Raw genomic sequence first — 18341 nt, 5'->3', positions numbered from 1 at the left:
AGAGGAGTGCAGGGACCGCGAGGGTTCATATGGTAAAAGAAGTTGTGAGAGATAAGACAGGCCAATACCATTAAAACACTTAAAAACCATTAAAGTCAATCCTGAAACATACGGGGAGCCAATGTGGTGATTCCAAAACCGGAGTAATGTGCTCCCACTTCCTGGTCTTCGTCAGGACGCGAACTGCTGAGTTTTGTAAAAGTTGTAGACCTGAAGTGGGAAGACCAGAAAGCAGGGCATTACAGTAGTCAATCCTACTGGTGATAAAAGCATGCATCAGCGTCTCTGTGTTGGCGCGTGCTGCACACAGATGGAATCAGCTTCCTCATGACCTCAAATGTGCCCCAACTCTAAAAACTTTTAAATGAAATTTGAAAACCTTCATGTATTCATCATTAGTGTATTTTAAATTTGATTTGAATCTGCTGTTTTGTGTTGATTTTAACGTTTCGTGTTCCTGCTCTGGGGAAGCTCATTGAATGGCTGCTGTGTATAACAATGAAGCTGCCTTGCCTTTCTGATCAATACGTTTCACATCGGGTCGCCTTGTTCCTTAATGAATACGAATGTTTTCTGGAAACTGTATTTGTGTTTACTTTTAGTTGTCTTTGTCTGGCAGTCTGTCTCATGTTTTTGTTTTATTTGGATGGATTTTAATGTTCTGATGATTTCCAGGGTTGAGTGGCCTTTTTCTTACACACAGGGTCCACTTTATCTACTTTTATTGTCACCTTTCTGTTACGTTTCACCTGTAGAGGCTTTAATGGCGCTAAGCACCTTGGGCTACCTTGGCTTGGTGGAGTTCCGTGTTTCCTGCTCTGACTCCGACGCAGTAAAATACTCCAGAATTAAACAAAGGTATGAATCTACCCAACCAGAATTAGCTAATTAATTTATAAACAAACAAAAGGGCGGCTTGCCAACTCCGGGTCGGGAGAGAGGTCCTACCTCAAGTGGAGGAGTTTAAGTATCTCAGGGTCTTGTTCACGAGTGAGGGTAGGAGGGATCGGGAGATCGACAGGCGGATTGGTTCGGCGTCTGCAGTGATGCCGGACGCTGAGCCGATCTGTCGTGGTGAAGAGGGAGCTGAGCCAGAAAGCCAGGCTCTCGATTTACCGGTCGATCTACGTCCCAATCCTCACCTATGGTCATGAGCTTTGGGTAATGACCGAAAGAACGAGATCGCGGATACAAGCGGCCGAAATGAGTTTCCTCCGTAGGGTGGCCGGGCTCAGCCTCAGAGATAGGGTGAGGAGCACGGACATTCGGGAGGGACTCGGAGTAGAACCGCTGCTCCTCCGGATCGAAAGGAGTCAGTTGAGGTGGTTTGGGCATCTGGTCAGGATGCCTCCTGGACGTCTCACTGGGGAGGTGTTTCGGGCATGTCCTGCCGGCAGGAGGCCCCCGGGTCGACCCAGGACACGTTGGAGAGGTTACATCTCCAATCTGGTCCGGGAACGCCTTGGGGTCCTGCCGGAGGAGCTGGTGGAGGTGGCCGGGGAGAGGACGGTCTGGAGCTCCCTAGTTGGGATGCTGCCCCCGCGACCCGGACCCGGATAAGCGGAGGAAGACGACGACGATAATTTTATCTGAAATATCAGGGGGGAAAATCAGATAATCTAAGTGTTCAGATAAACAGCATGTGTTCTCCTGAGATGGGAGTGGATTAACGCTCCAAGAGAAGGTGTTCAAGTCTCTCCATGTCTCATGGATTTGAATAAATGGATTACAGTCGTTGCCAGAAGATTTATGTCCCAGATTTTCACAGCTGATATCCTCCGTAGGGCGAGTTTGGGGAGCTGCAGCTCCTCCCCATCGAAGGGAGTCAGTCAAGGTAGTTTTAGGATTAGATTGGGATGATCATCACCGGTTGGAGAGGAGACCTCAGCTAAGATCCAGAACCTTCCGTAGGGACTAGGTAAACGGTTTTTGGCCAGAGAACATCTCAGGGTTCACTGGGATGAGGCTGCCTCTGCTGATCTGAGCTTCAAGTCGGCCAGTGGAGATGGGAGGGCGGTTGGATGGTTTGTTGTCATAATTTAAAAATCTCGGTGGGAGATTTAGAGATCCTGCAGAATTTGAACTCTTGATTTGTGTTGTTTTTAAACACTTCAATGGCGTGATGTAACTCTCGCAGCTCCTAGCACCCAAACTCTCGTTCACCTTCCACTTGTTTCATCGGGCCTAAACTCCACCAGACTTCCACGTTCAGTGAGCAAAACCACTTTGTTCTCAGGACAAACAGCAGCAGGGTTTCTCTCCGGTGACAAACAATGACAAATCGAGGCATCCGCATGAAGTGACAGCTCAAGTCTGGTGGCGAAACAAAGATAAACACGCTCGATTAGAAGGACGTGATTCCAGGCGGCGGAGGATTATCGTGGATGCACGTTGAAAACAGGATATGGAGACGTCTTTCACACTCTGGCTCAGTTGTAACTGGATGCATCGGCAGGAAGCTAAACATCCTGCTCTGTCAAAGGAACGTCTGAGGTGTTGGAGGGAAAGCTGAATCGCAGATTAGCTGCATGGTTAGGATTAAAGTCTTTTATGTGACAAATTAACTTGTATTTGTGTTAACGAGGAGAGAAACACGCTCCTCGTTCTTTGCCCCGTGTGTTGGGGAGTCAGACAATGGCTGTTCACCGTTCACTCAAACGATAAATGTAAAACACAATAAAAAAGGATATAATTAATGAGTAAAGAAGTAATCAGAATAAAAAAATACATGTTTCTGCTTCTCAAAATTAAAAAAGTGTTTCTGTTGTTTTTTGTGAACAAAACAACAGGTAAATTAAACAAAAAGTGTATTTTAAATACATTTAGAATTTTTTTTTAAATAACTGAAATGTATTTTTCTGAAGTGTTTGTAAGATTTAAGTGTTCTGAATGCATACTGTTTATTTTATTTTATTTCATTTTATTTTTTATTTTATTTTTTTAATAAAAACGAATAAAGGAGCAATGCAGTGCATCGCCACAGGCTAAACTCTCCCAGAGTTACCACAAGGACCAATTTGGTTTACCACCCCAAAAATGTCTTTGGCCCCATCTGGCCACCCTTATCAAAATTTTCTGGGGGCGCCCCTGGAGTCAGACCAGTACTACTAACATCTAAATCATGAACAGATCCTGCATGTGGGACAGAAACCACGGCTAAATGGTAAATGGCCTGTATTTGATATAGCGTCTTCTAGAGTCCTGAAACCCCCCAAGGTGCTTTACAACACAATCAGTCATTCACCCATTCACACACACATTCACACACTGGTGGTGATGAGCTACGATGTAGCCACAGCTGCACTGGCATATAAGTCTTTATAGATTTTATCAAGTCAAGTCTGAAGTTACTTGAGTCTGACTCGAGTCCAAGTCATGTGACTCGAGTCCTCACCTCTGGCTTTAGAGACTCCAGATTAGTGCATTTGTAATCCGTGCTGATGCCAAATTACATTTTAACACATGTACAAATCAGAGACCTGTCATCTACAGAAGTACTCAGATGACTCTGCAGTCGTCGGGTGTATCAGAGATGGACAGGAAGCTGAGTACAGAGAGCTGGTGGAGCACTTTGTGGCATGGTGTGGAAACAATCATCTGACCTTGAACGTGAACAAAACAAAGGAGATGATTTTAGACTTCAGAAGAAACAGGGTGGAGTCAAACACTGTTTCCATCATGGGAGAAGAAGTGGAGGTGGTTGAGGAATACAAATACCTTGGAGTTCACCTGGACAACAGACTGGACTGGAGAAAGAACAGCCAAGCTGTTTACAAGAAGGGAGACAGCAGACTGCACTTCTTGAGGACGCTTAGGTCCTTCGATGTCTGTAGCAAGATGCTGCAGATCTTCTACAAGTCTGTTGTTGAGAGTGTAATCTCTTCAGCCATCGTCTGTTGGGGTAGCAGCATCAGAAGCAGGGACCTGAAAAGGCTCAACAGCCTAATAACAAAGGCTGGTTCTGTTCTGGGGACGACTGTGGAACCACTGGAGGAGATAATGCAAAGAAGGATTCTCCAGAGAATCAAGAACATGATGGACAACCCTGAGCATTCTCTTCACAAGACTGTCCGACAACGGAAGAGTGTCTTCAGTCAGAGGCTTCTTCAGTTTGGCTGCAACACTGACCGCTACTGGAGATCCTTCCTGCCAACAGCCATTGTAATATACAATAACTCTTTGATGACTTGATTATTATTATTATTCTGAGCTACTACAGCAATCAATTTCCCTCTGGGATTAATAAAGTATTTTTGAATTGAATTGAATGTAAACTCCATCCCTGTGCTTTCTGCATGTGCAGCTTCTTCCCCACGCAGGGATTCAGACCTGCTGCAGGCGCTCGCTGCCACAAATCTCATTTCATGCTACAGAAATAGCTCTATAACCTAGCTGTGCTAAGGGGTGTGTGAACCTTCTGTTATTAGCTGTGTGTGTGTGTGTGTGTGTGTGTGTGTGTGTGTGTGTGTGTTTATCTAAATTTGAATTAATCTCAAAGAAGCTGCTGACTTGTTTGCAGGCTTTTTTAATTTTATTTTATAGATTTGTTTTACTTTTTTGACATGAAGCACCAACAACCGTGACGTACGTGGAAGGCCAGATGTTCACTCCATATCTTTGCACATGCCAGCCCTGGTGGAGATAATGAGAGAAGCAAGGTGGAGCAAAGGCAATGAGGCACCTCTTGTAAAAATAAACCCTGATCTATGGACCCGGGCCATGCTCCTGCATATTTAACATTTTTCCGTCTTCTGTTGGGGGAAAAACGGACAAGAACATGAAACGTGTTGCTAAGTGTTTCCTTCCATGCCAACAGAAACACCTAGTGCTGCCTTTACCTAAATCCCTGGATAGTGTTCCAGTGATGAGCATCCTTAGGTGGTGTTTGTTTTTCCAGCCTGCAAAAGCATCTGGGAATGTATGCAACTGTAAAAGATCCACTTATGCATTCACACATTTCCTTTTTTTTTTTTAGCAGAAACATCTCACTCTGGGGCTGTTGGGTTAGAGTTAGCTGCATTGAGCTCACTTTCCATGAAATTGTTTGGGAATTCTGCTGCAAATAGGCTTTTGCACAAGAGGGTAAGAGAGCCAGCAGTGAAAGCATTTGACATCTTTGTTTTTCATCATTAATTAAACAGAAATCTAAAAGTGTTACTATTAGAAAGTTATTTAAAGGTGCAATTTGTAAGATGGACATCCTGTGGTCAAATGTGGTTACTGCAGTCCATTTTTAAGCATAAATACTCTCTCTCTCTCTCTCTCTCTCTCTCTCTCTCTCTCTCTCTCTCTCTCTCTCTCTCTCTCTCTCTCTCTCTCTCTCTCTCTCTCTCTCTCTCTCTCTCTCTCTCTCTCTCTCTCTCTCTCTCTCTCTCTCTCTCTCTCTCTCTCTCTCTCTCTCTCTCTCTCTCTCCGTTTCATGGCAGTTAAGCATCAGCACCAGAAGATTTTAGTTGACAAGCAGAGATGAGTCACACACAGTAAGTTGATCAGTGGGTTGTTACACTTACACACAGGAGTTAAGTGCTCACTCCGTAATCGGAAGGTTGCAGGTTTGAGTCCCGCTCAGTTTGTTGCTGCTGTTGTGTCCTTGGGCAAGACACTTAACCCACCTTGCCTACTGGTGGTGGTCGGAGGGACCGGTGGCGCCTGTGCTTGGCAGCCACGTCTCTGTCAGTGCGCCCCAGGGCAGCTGTGGCTACATCGTAGCTCGTTTCCACCAGCATGTGAACATGTGTGTGAATGGGTGAATGACAGATTGTGTTGTAAAGCACCTTGGGGGGTTTCCAGGAGTCTAGAAGGCGCTATATCAGATCCAGGCTATTTACCATAAGTAGATAAATACATACGTCATATCTGGTGCTAGCACTCTTGGGTGTTTTACAATATGGAGCACTTACTACACTTATTACGGTAGCACGTCTCTATCATTACAGGAAGTGTGGTTGTTTACCATGCTGCTGTTATAGTTCTGAATGACTCATTAAAGGAAGTAAAACGCCACGATTGACTCATTATTCACTTCACACACACACACACACATTTCACATCCAGTTGTTGGTGATTGAAAAAGTAGCTTGAGATATGTTTTATGACTTGCTGTTAGCATTGTTAGGTCTACATTAGCATCTAGCCTGCTCCACCCGTTATTAGAATAAAACCAGGGCAGCTGTGGCGACATTGTAGCTCATCACCACCAGCGTGTGAATGTGTGTGTGTGTGCATGGGTGGATGACTGATTGTGTTGTGAATCACCTTGGGGGGGGGGGGGGGGGGGGGTTAGAACCCTAAGAATGTGCTAAACAACTAAATGTCATTTACCGTTTACTTTAAGTTGTCATTTGATTTCATAAATAGACACATACTCTGTCTATAAGGGATTTATATGTTTTATTTAAGTCAGCTGGATGAAAACACAAGAGATCAATCATGTAGTCCTGGTTCTCAAGAGAAAGGATATTTCTGCTCCCTCTGCTGGAAACAAGAGGTTATTACAGCATTCATAGGCTAAACCTGGACATCCCTCCAAAATAAAACATAATGACATAGTCTAGATAACAGCAAAGGCAGAACGTCGTCATCTATACAAATTACATAAACACTAAAACGCAATAAATCTACTGCAATTATCCTTCTTCAAAAAGATTACATCAAAATGCTAAAGCAAGATCTAGCTAGCTAACAGCACTACAAATATCCAATCATACGCCCTCTGGTGGCTACAGGGCTAAACTACATCCACGGTAGATCAAAGGGATTTTATTCCCTAATATATTTATAAAACAAATAGGTAATATAAAATAAGTATGTTTAGGCACGGATTTTTACCAGCATGAGTTTGTAGTTTTTAAATAACATGTCAGATATTAAAACAATTAGTTACTAGTTCAACACCAGGAAATACCCAACTACATCTAATAAACACACACATTCATGCAGACGTAAATATTTCTTCTGAAAACATACACATTTTTGTTTTAATTTCACAATAAATGTATAAAATACTAAAATAAATTAAGTAACACTTCTTCAAAAGTAACCAGCAAAAGAATAAAAAAGCAGTTCTTTATTTGCTGGTTGTTCTTTGTTTAAATAAGCTTTGAATGTAATGACTTGTAATCTATTGGTTGATTTGATTGATGGTCACATACTCAGTCAATAAGGGAATTATATGTTTAATTTAGGTCAGCTGGATGGAAACACGAGAACAAAATCCTTTAGTATTTGGCTTTTGAGAGTTAGAAATGTTCTGCCCTCTGCTGGAGAAAAGTGGTTACTACAGAATTCGTAATTAAACCCTTAGATTCTTAAAAAAATAAATAAATAAAACACCACTTAAAAATTACAACTTTTAAATAACATAGTCCTGGTAACAGGAATGTAAATATTTCACAGGATAATTCTTACAAATTGCACCTTTAAACGCAGTAAGTTAAGCCAATAAATCCTCTAAAGTTTGTTGTTGTTTGGATTCAGGACATGAAATATTTGCAGGTTAAGGGATTTGTTTGGACAGATAAGTTTTCATTCACCTCTCACACCCGGTTTTCCCTCAGATGATCCTGGATTTGAACTATTGAACCTCCTCTTACAGCCGCTGTGTTCTAGTCCTCCTCCCCCACGCGCAGGGCTGTGCAGGCCAGGAGAGGTAGGTGATGGGCTGCAGGGTCGCAAGCAGAAACTAAGTGACGCACTTTTCATACAGTGCTGTTTGGAGGTTTGTGAGCTCTCCCAGACATGGTCACTGTTTTTCTAAAAACACCCAAATCCCAATTTGTGGAGCACACTTTCCAAATAAACATAAACAAACATAAACAAATAATATTCACACACACAAAGGTCATGTTTTCATTATTTAAGTCAACAAATGTGTTTATTTCACATAAAAATAGAAAATTTGCAAAAGTTTGCGTAGCTTGTGGCTCCTCTTTTTGCAGCCATTGCTTCCACTGACCAGTCCCTCACATCTGCTTATGGGGATTGTCCCCCGCTGCTCTTGGCAGAGCTCAGTTGAGAGAGGCTGGAGAGACATCTAGCAGCTTCTTCAGGTCTTGCCACAAAATTTCAATTAGGTTAAATGTGTGAAACACTGACATAGGGCTGCTCAATTAATCGAATTTTAATCACGATTACGATCTGAGTTTTGAACGATTATAAAAATCAAAACAAGCCGATTATTTGCTCCTCCCGCTTGCGCTGCCCTGAGTTGCAAATGAAGCGCTCCTCCACAGTGTTGCCAACTTAGCGACTTTGACGCTATTTCTAGCAGCTTTTCAGACCCCCTTCTTGACTTTTTAATCCTAAAAGTACCTGGCGAACATCTCAGAAACATCTCTGGTAACCCTTAGCTACTTTCTGGATAACTGTCGTCGACATTTCCTGCAGGTTAGCTAAACACTCCACCTGCGCTCCGGACCGTTTTTCAGGACATTAGGAAAGGGAATTATGTAGTGATGTGTCAGTTGCTAAAGAAACGGCTCTCGGAGTCGGCTCCTTGTTGGATTAACCAGAGTGAGTGACACACACCGTACCTGCGGACTCCTGAGCCTCTAAAAACGGCTAAATGTGCGCGTGCGGCGCGCTAAACACACGTGCGGTTTGCCCTGATTGCTGTGAGACCGGGTTGGGGGGTGGGGGGTGCAGCTGTGGTTGGGACAATTATTACATTAACTGATGGACTTGTAAATAAATAGTTTATAAATAAGGTAGAAATAAGTTCCTCACGCTGATAACTAATAACTAACCTCTCTGAGGACACGGTGCTAGTGCACTCACCTACAGCACCTTGACACGACTCAATAAATGTTATGCAACATTTTGTGAACATCAATTTATTTGCATTTATTTGTTATAAATGCCACTGTATAATTCTTGCTGTCAGTATTTGCAAGATATTGGTATTTGGGTCTGTACTGGTTAGACTCAAGGTCTATAGCCCTTGGGTCATAGACTATGAGCTATCAGTATATTGGTCTTTTTATCCTGGGAATCAGGAGTTATTTTAGTGATCATCTTGTTTCTTATTTTTGTCCTGATTGTGCCTTGAGCAATTTTATGACTGAATAAAAACAAATAAAATCAACATAAATTGAAAAATCGTCCTAAATAATCGTGATCTCAATTTCAGTCACCATAATCGTGATTATTATTTTTGCCATAATCGAGCAGCCCTACACTGACAAACACATTTTATGATTACTTCTGATTGTAGTCAGCCACTCTGAGGTTTTCATGCAGGCTGAACATGAAAATAGTCTCCTACACCTATCTCCTGCATTAGCTTCAAATAGAAAATAGACGTGAAACTCTAGGATTAGAAAAGCCCGACAGATCTACGTCACACTGTCACTCAACATTCATGGACTCACCCATCTTGACTCACAACGGGAAAGGGTGTTGGTTTAGCGTCAAGGAAACAGCAGATCACGCATCGGCTAGTAGAAGCTAACCGTTAGCTAAAAAATCACGGAAAAACAACAAAAACATTTAAACCGCTCCAGGAATTGACATTCTGTCAAACGGCGCTGTCGATTACTGGTAAATCACTACATGAAGTGATTATTCAGACCTGTTAGGGAGGTCAAAGTATAACTATGAAATTATGTGGGAGAAAACTTCCACAGAAAATAAAGTCTATTGCATCCTGTGCACTTCGTTTATTGCAACTTGTGAATATTTAGCTGTCCTTTCGTGTTTTAGTCCGTATCTGACTGAAGCGTGGACTCGGGTAAACTGAATAAATTACAGAAAATATCTTTTTATAAAATAATGTACGTTGATCATATTAATATTTGAAAATGTACACTAGTATTACCCTACATTATATTATAACTCCTGTTGGCTAAATCATTGAAAGGAAATCAGACTAAATGCTTTGTTTCTAGGTGTGAAAGAAAGTTAAGAAATTCAAAATAAAACCAAACTAACCAGAGGGCCATGCTAGGCCATAAAACTGATGCCACCATCTATCGTAAATAATAACATATCATCTGTAAAAATGCACGGTTCCAGTCGGAGACGCCTCCAGGACTGTGTCTATGGATTAGAACAGATGGAGCATTGTTTGCTATCATTAAAGTCTATAAAACAATGTATTTGATCAACTTATTATTTTATTTTTAAAGAAAGTTTTTGTTTTTAGTCTGTTTCTGTTTGTGAGACCTTTGGCCTTTTAACCCAGGATTTTATTCCAGCTTTTTAATAAGCAGAGTTATAAGAAGCTACAAGACTTTTTAAAACAAAATGTATATATATTTTTTTCAATTTTGATTTTGTGAATTTTTTTTACTTTTAAACATAAAACATTGTTGGTACATTTTTTTTATTTAAAATGTAACCCTTAAGGACCCAAACCCTTTTGAGATAAAAAAAAACTGATTGGAGTAAATACATAAAAATGTAGAAAAACATAAATTAAAATAAAGAAGTAAAATGATTTTTGATATACTGTATGTGTAGGATGTCACTTGGAGTTGTCAAACTTGAAAATATGACGCAAGAAGCAAGTTTGAAATTGGATGTGACACAGTGTCACCACGAGTTCATCTTAAGCCTTTTGGTTTTTTGGAAATAGTTTAAGATTTAGGCAATGAGCAAGATTTAACATGCAAAACTGGTTAAATATGGCCTCTGCTTCCAAGATGGTTAAACCTCCCTTTTTATTATATATATTTATGAGGGTTTAATATTATCATTATCATCATCATTATTATTATTATTATTATTATTATTATTATTATTATTATTATTGTCATAATTGTTATTATTATTGTTGTCATTATTATTTTTTTATGATCATCATCATTATTATTATTATGATTGTTTTCATTATTATTATTATTATTATATTATTGTTGTTGTTGTCATTATTATTATTGTTATTATTATTATTATTATTGTTGTCATTATAATTATTATTTTATGATCATCATCATTATTATTATTATTATTATTATTATTGTTTTCATTATTATTATTATTATTATTATTATTATTATTATTATTGTTGTCATTATTATTATTGTTGTTGTTGTCATTATAATAATAATAATAATACTTATTATTATTATTATTGTGATAATAATAATAATAATAATAATAATAATAATAATTATTATTATTATTATTATTATATTTAGAGCCACTTGAGTCTCCAGAGCAGCAGACTCATTTTCTCTACCTGTGCGTCGCAACGGTACAAAAACAACAATTTGTTCCCCTATTTAAACACTGACTTCTGACTTTGGGTGTTTATTTGATCAGTCAGATCGCGCGCGCGCTCCCCGCGCGCCGCTGAGGCGCTCCACATAGCGCGGGTGCATCTTTCAGTACAACACCGGAAGTGCCGCAGCTCCCAGGCTCGTGTCCTGTCCCACAGCGGCTCCCAGTGCTTTTCATCAGAGCCGAAAGCGGTCACACCTGGTCGGACCCAGAAGAGCAGTTGGAAGCCGCTCCGCTCCGTCCAGGTGAGTCTCTCCGCCGAGTTTATCCCGCTTTCATCAACTTTTGCGGGTGTTATTTAGTGAGAAGACAGAGTTAACTAAAAAGTGCGCGGCAGCAGCGAAGAAACTTAGTGGTGCGTTTCCAGCTGAGCGCGACACAAACAGGGCCATAAAAAACGAGCTTACAGCTTTTATTAAGTGTCGTTTCGGTCTGACTTGACCTTGTTTTCCTCCGACCTGTCAACAGCTCCAGAGGTAATCGCGTGAGGAATGTGGTGTCACCAGGGAGCTGCCGAGTAAACTCACGTCTGTGCGCCTCTCCACCTCAAGTTAACTCCAGAATCAAACAAACAAATAATTACACATCAAGGGATCCTCATGGCCACGGGCGGATTTAAGTCGAACCCAACCACAAACATCCTGGAGGAGTGGAAGGCGAAACGCGAGAAAGTCAGGGCGAAAATGCTGGGTGACATCGCTGCAGCCACCGGAGTTCCCTTGAGCCCCAGCGCCAACAACCGCCTGGGAGCTCCTCCCGGCGCGGACCTCACCGGCAGCCCGGACTGGAGCGCCTCTGCTGCGAACTGCCACACCCCCTCCTGCCCCGGCGTAGCTCCGAGCAGACCCGAGGAGGACGCGCACCACCCCGCGGCACCCTCAGCCCCGGCGAGCAACCTGAAGAAGGCCCCGCCTCAGCCAGACAAGGCTCCGGGCGCGTCCCCGGACTCCAGTCTGATGGCTTGCAACGCCAGCGACAAGGAGAGTCCGTCACCCAGCAAGGGCAAGGAGAAGAAGAGCTCTGGTCCCAGTGCACGGAAGGGGAAAGGGAAAGGGCAGATCGAGAAGAGGAAGCTAAGGGAAAAGAGGAGATCAACAGGTGTGGTGAACATACCTTCCAACGAGGTGAGTCAGTCCAGCTGGGCTTCAGTGTTCATCCTCAGGAGATCTTGCTCCTGCTGCAAGCTGCATCACTGGAGGCAACATTTGGATGAAAGTGAACAAGATAAAGTAATTCTTAAATAACTGCATTAAATGGTGGATGCTTGTCTCAAAGGTTGGCAATCATCCAGCAAAAGTTCATTTCAGAAAGAGACAAGAAAGCTTTAATAAAAGTTAAGTCTGCCCTGGCCTTCAGGAGGGCTTGGAGAGGACCTTCAGGGGTCAGGTCAAAGGTTATCCAAGGGGAAATGTGTCAAATTATCAGTATTTCCTAAAATATTAGAGTCACCTGAGGAAATTGTCTGAAAATCAGATTTAATGTCTTACTTTCTTAACTGTTTTTTATATTCTAGGTTTGATTTTATTAAGTGTTGCTGATGTTATGAACATACCTGAAGGGAACAGTGTGTATTTCCCCCATGAAACTACAAAAAACAAGGTTGAGAGCAGCCTCGTTTCCCCTAAGAGACTGCAGATTCCTCTCATGCATGTGTCTGGTTTAATTGCCCCTCTGCAGAGAGAAAAATGAAAAGCAGCCCTGGGAAGGGGGTGGAGTTGGCGGCTTCTGGAAGTGTTTGGAGGCGGTTGTGCCTCTCATTGTTTTTGAATTTAAATCATGTCGCACTCCTAATTCCTGCAGTTCCGACGCTTCGCAGCAACTCGGATCTGAAGCGGTGCCAGTGAGAGCCACCACAGTGATAATGTACTCACGCACTCTAAAAGCTCTTAAATTATACAGAAATGTTGAAAATGAGTTTTTTTCCCCCTTATTATTGAAGGTATTTCTGTAGAAGTGGTCCATAACGTTCCCATTGGCCCAATTAAACAGCCACCCAAGACTCTGTGCCTTTGGGCATCAGGACTTGGAGGTGGACCAGTTCTGCAGTTGGCTCTACATCCTGTTATGAAGGACTGTTGGAGAACTGGTCTCAGGCCAGAGGTGGGACGCTGGGCATGTTTGGTTTTTCCCAGATAAGTCCGATGACTTCCATAGGCAGCAGTCTGTGTGGTAAAGTTTGTGGACGGACTATAATTTAGGAAATCTGAGGTGAACTTTTGCACATCCTGAATGGAACACGTTGATCTGAGTAAGTAGCACACTGTGTGTATCTACATAACCCCTCACTAAACCAGCGGGAGCACATTTGTGCAACAAGCTTTGAAACACTTGTTCAGCTTTATTAGGAGACACGTGCACATTTTCCTCCTCGGCTCAGATACAGATCATAACTTTGCACATTTGCAGGTACTTTAGGTGCTCCTAAAGACTTAGACTACTGTAACTCTCTTTTCACGTGTCTGAGCAGAACCTCCCTGAACCGTCTACAGGTGGTTCAGAATGCCTGTGTTCGGCTTCTGACCAAGTCCTCCAAACACACCCACATCACCCCGCTTCTCCTCCAGCTTCACTGGCTGCCAGTCAACTTCAGGGTTCATTTCAAGATCCTGGTTCTGGTCTATAGAGCCTTACATGGACAAGCACCATCTTACATTGGTGATCTTCTTAGTCCCTACACCCCCAGCAGGTCCCTGAGGTCCAGTGATCAAAGCCTACTGGTTGTGCAGCACCAGGCTAAAGACCAAAGGTGACAGATCATCCGCTGCTGTGGCCCCCAGACTCTGGAACTCTCTCCCCCTGAGCCTGAGATCAGTGGACTCAGTGGTCTCCTTTAAAAAGCAGCTGAAGACTCACTTGTTCAGGCTTTGGTGTGACCTTCATCACCACCCTCTCCTTATTCTGTTCTTATTCCACCTTTCCTGGGATCCATTGCTTTCCCTCTTTCTTATTCATTTTCTCGCTCCCTTTCCTTGCATTTTCTTCTTTTCTCCTTTCACACATATTTCTAATCATTTTTTAAATCTTTTTATACTTAAATTTATTTGATTTTGTGAAACGACCTTCTTCTACGGCTACTACTACCACTTCCTCTTCTTTGGTAGTCCACATAATCATGATTAGTAAACCAATCTTGACAACAGAAATGAAACCCAAAAATCTAATTTAAAGGTGCATGATGTAAGAGTGACATCCTGTGGTCAAACTTGGGTACTACGGTCCATTTTCAAAACACACAAGTGACTCACTGTTCTGTGAGTTTCATGGCTGTTTTACGGCTCAGCGGCAGAAGATTCTAGGTGAGAAGTGAAGACGAGTCATACACGATACGTAAACACATTTTTGTATTCATGGTACTAGTAAATGGTAAATGGCCTGTATTTGTATGGCACCTTCTTGGGGTTCTACAACCCCCCAAGGCGCTTCACAACACAATCCATCATTCACCTATTCACACACACATTCACACACTGGTGGGGATGAGCTACGATGTAGCCACAGCTGCCTTGGGGCGCATTGACAGAGGCGAGGCTGCCGAGCACAGGCGCCACCGGTCCTTCCGACCACCACCTGCAGGAAAGGTGGGCTAAGTGTCTTGCCCAAGGACACAACAGCAGCATTCTTTGATCGGAGCTGGGATCGAACCTACAACCTTCCGATTACTGGACAACCCTCTCTACCTGCTAAGCTGCTGCTGGTGCCTGTAATATCTTGTTGTTGGTGATGGAAAAAGTAGCCTGAGATATTTTTCTTTGTAATTCACTGTTAGTAATGTTAATACATCAAACTTATGTAGCGCTTGTTAGGACACTCAAAGACGCTTTCATGCACTCTTACATTCACACACTGCCAGTGAAGGTAAGCTTCTACGTAGCCACAGCCGCCCTGGGGGGGAGGCTGCCATTTTGTGCCGTCGTCCCCTCTGACCACCACCAACACAGGCAAGTTGAGTGAAGTGTCTTGCCCAAAGACACAACAGCAGAATACCCTTGGCGGGAGCTGGAATCAAACCCATGACCCTCCGATCATGAGGCAACCCGCTCTACCACCTGAGCTACTGCTGCCCCACATTACCTAGCATTAGCCTCTAACATTTTTCCTCGATCTTCGAGTCAAACCGAAAGGTGCCGTGGCTTCTTGGGGTTGTGAGAACGTTGAGGTTAAGCCCCTGTTACTGGTTTCGCTTCTAATTAAAACGCTTCTGCAATCTGCCAGCCGGTGTTGACGTGCATATACCGGTGCAGCAGCGTTAGCTAACACAAACCCCAGCCGGCTGAGAAGGAAATTTGTTTAAATATAACCTTCCTTCCAAACTGATTAAGACCTTGGACTGTTTTTTGATAATTTCCCAGTAAAATTCTTACTTATTGCACCTTTAATCATCAGTCAGGCTCATTGTAAACTACTGGGTCATGCAAGAAACAACATAACGTTGCTTCCATCCATTTTCCCTTGTTGAGATGTTTCTATTTCTCCTGGTAAGAGCTAAACTATGCAAATGAAGACTGACTCACACAAGCCCCCTTTGTGATGTGAGCATGAGTGGACAGGTGTGAATAGAGATGCCTGGGGTTATCTTCCCTACTCGTTTTGTGTAGAATAAAAGCGTCTGAGAGGGATTTCAGAGCATCCAGGGAACCCAATCTTCTGCCTGTTGAGGCCATAATGGCGCGATAAAAGCTCTCTACTCCACTGGAGAAAAAGGTACTTCTGATCTGCATCAACCACTACCACCTCTGTCAACCCAGGAGGATGTCTCCTTTCTCCCTCCATGCTCGCAGCCTCACATCGGAGGGCATTGTTGCCAATGCTGACCTCTGACCTGCTTATGACGTGTGCACAAGAATGTGCAAACAAAAGCGCTCCGTTCTTTGATGTTTGGGTTGTGACGTCATCGTGTTTCCAGTTGATCACACCACTCTCAAACGGTGAATCACGAGGCTCGTTGTGTTTTCTGAGATTTACGAGGTCGTATCCCAGTCCTCATCCTGGAGCGCGAGTCTCGTGAACAAAACTGAATGGGTCTGCTGCTGCAGAGGAGTCTGACGGCAGGTCTCCATCGAGAAGGTCAGCCGGTTTAACATGCAACACAGAGCTGAGTGCTCATGCTGTTAACACTCCGGTGATAGGAGGACATGGAAATGAGTGTTGGTTTAACCCGGACCTCTGTGAACTCGTTTGTTGGGTTGTTCCATCCTTAAACTACACGTGGCAGCGCAACCTCAGAGAACGTTCCTGTGATTAATTCTACTAAACAAATAATCTCAACAGCTCTCGCGTTTAGTGTTGCTGCTGCCGTTTGTCATTATAAATCTAAGAGTTCTGCACAACATTGGAGATCAGAAACTCGTAGAATCGGTATGAGAAGGTGAGTGCACCTGCCCAGCCCAAAGTGGAGGAGTTTAAGCATCTCAGGGTCTTGTTCGCGCGTGAGAGGAAAATGGAGCGTGAGATCGACAGGCGGATCGGTGCTGCGTCTGCAGTGATGTGGGCGTTGCGCCGCTCTAACGTGGTGAAGAGAGAGCTGAACCGGAAGGAAAAACTCTCGATTTACTGGTCAACCTACGTTCCTACCCTCACCTATGGTCACGAGCTTTAGCTTTAGTGACCGAAAGAACGAGATCGCCAGGGTTGGGCATCGTTTGATTTTGAACGATTCCGATTCCTTGTTTCGATTCCGGTTCCTATCGATTCCCGATTCAGATTCTTTCGAGACGTGACATGTTTTGAATGAGCCAGCTAACCACAGGTCCTACTTAAAGGGAGGGGGGACTCGGTGCTGCACACAGTTGTTGTGATCACAATTTGCAGATCACGGTTGTTTTTCGCGGAGATCAGCCACGGATTCCTCTTTCGGTCGGCATACTAGGAATCGAAAATAAAAAAACTTTGAGTCCGGGAAAAACTAACAGTTGGTCCCGGTTCCAATCGATGCTCGATACCCAACCCTAGGATTGCAAATCCAAGCGGCCAAAATAGGTTTTCTCCGCAGAGTGGCTGGGCTCTCCCTTAGGCCTAGTCCACACGTAGCCGGGGTTTTTTGAAAACGAATATCCGCCCCTCCAAAAACTTGCATCCACACCACCGCGTTTTAAAAAAAACACTCTGTCCACACGTACACGGATAAATACGTTGTTAAGGACATGCCAGACCTGTAGGCGGCAGTACTTCCCCCGTTCTTAAGCTCGTCCATCATCTGTGGTCTTCCGCAAGGAGCAGTAATTCCGCTTGCAAAAACAAACCAGCAAAAAGCGCTTGGACAATTGATGGATCGGGTAGTGACAGAGCGCAGCTCTGAAGGCTTCCATGATGTTGGCTAATGTAAACACAGGTCGCACACGTGATGTCAGCATTTTTTTTGTCGTGGAAAGTGATGTTGTGGACCTTAAAACTCCGGTTTTGTCCGTCCACACGCAGACACCCAAAACGGAGGAAACGCAGATCTTCACTTTGGCCGGAGTTTTTAAAAAGATCCGTTTTCGTGTGAAAAAACTCCGTTTTCGTGTGGATGACAGGCCAAAACGTAGAAAAATATCTACGTTTTGGCAGATCCCCGGCTACGTGTGGACAGGGCCTTAGAGATCGGGTGAGAAGCTCGGTCATCCGGGAGGGGCTCGGAGTAGATCCGCTACTCCTCAACATTGAGAGGAGCCAGGTGAGCTGGCTCGGTCATCTGCTCAGGATGCCTCCTGGACGCCTCCCTGGTGAGATTTTTCCGGGCACGTCCAACTGGGTGGAGCCCCAAGGGAAGACCCAGGACACGGTGGAGGAACTCTCTCGTCTGGCCAGGGAACGCTTTGGGATTCCCCGGAGGAGCTGGCCCATGTAACTGGGAAGTTTTAGTCTTAACGTCACGCAAAATGAACGCTCCCTTTCAGAACTGTCTGAGTAAACTTTATTGAAATTTTCATTGATTTAAAAAATCTGACCAGAAATTTAAAGATATAAACTTGAGCTGTGCTTGTTGTTGGACTTCTGCTCTTACAAATAAAAGTGGCGTTTTTATAGATCAATTTTATAAACCGTTTTGTCTGACGAACAAGTACACTAATAAAAAACAGTCTTGACATTGAAAATAAAGGTTCAAATACACTTTGCTGTTGTCACAGTTGTAACCATTTTTT

The 18341-nt window shown here is 43.3% G+C and overlaps 1 protein-coding gene across 1 annotated transcript in view; it reads left to right on the top strand.

The window, feature by feature from the left end:
- Positions 1 to 11325: 11325 nt before the first annotated feature.
- Positions 11326 to 18341, top strand: part of pawr (PRKC, apoptosis, WT1, regulator) — a 103127-nt gene continuing 96111 nt past the window's right edge. The window contains exons 1-2 of the mRNA XM_015961135.3: positions 11326 to 11465; positions 11689 to 12344. Of these exons, the coding sequence (XP_015816621.3) occupies positions 11820 to 12344 (525 nt within the window). The 5' untranslated portion in view covers positions 11326 to 11465; positions 11689 to 11819. The remainder of the gene's footprint in view (positions 11466 to 11688; positions 12345 to 18341) is intronic.

This window comes from Nothobranchius furzeri, chromosome 1, assembly GCF_043380555.1.
Source record: "Nothobranchius furzeri strain GRZ-AD chromosome 1, NfurGRZ-RIMD1, whole genome shotgun sequence".
NCBI classification, from domain to species: Eukaryota; Metazoa; Chordata; class Actinopteri; order Cyprinodontiformes; family Nothobranchiidae; genus Nothobranchius; species Nothobranchius furzeri.
This window is presented reverse-complemented; position numbering and strand designations above follow the sequence as displayed.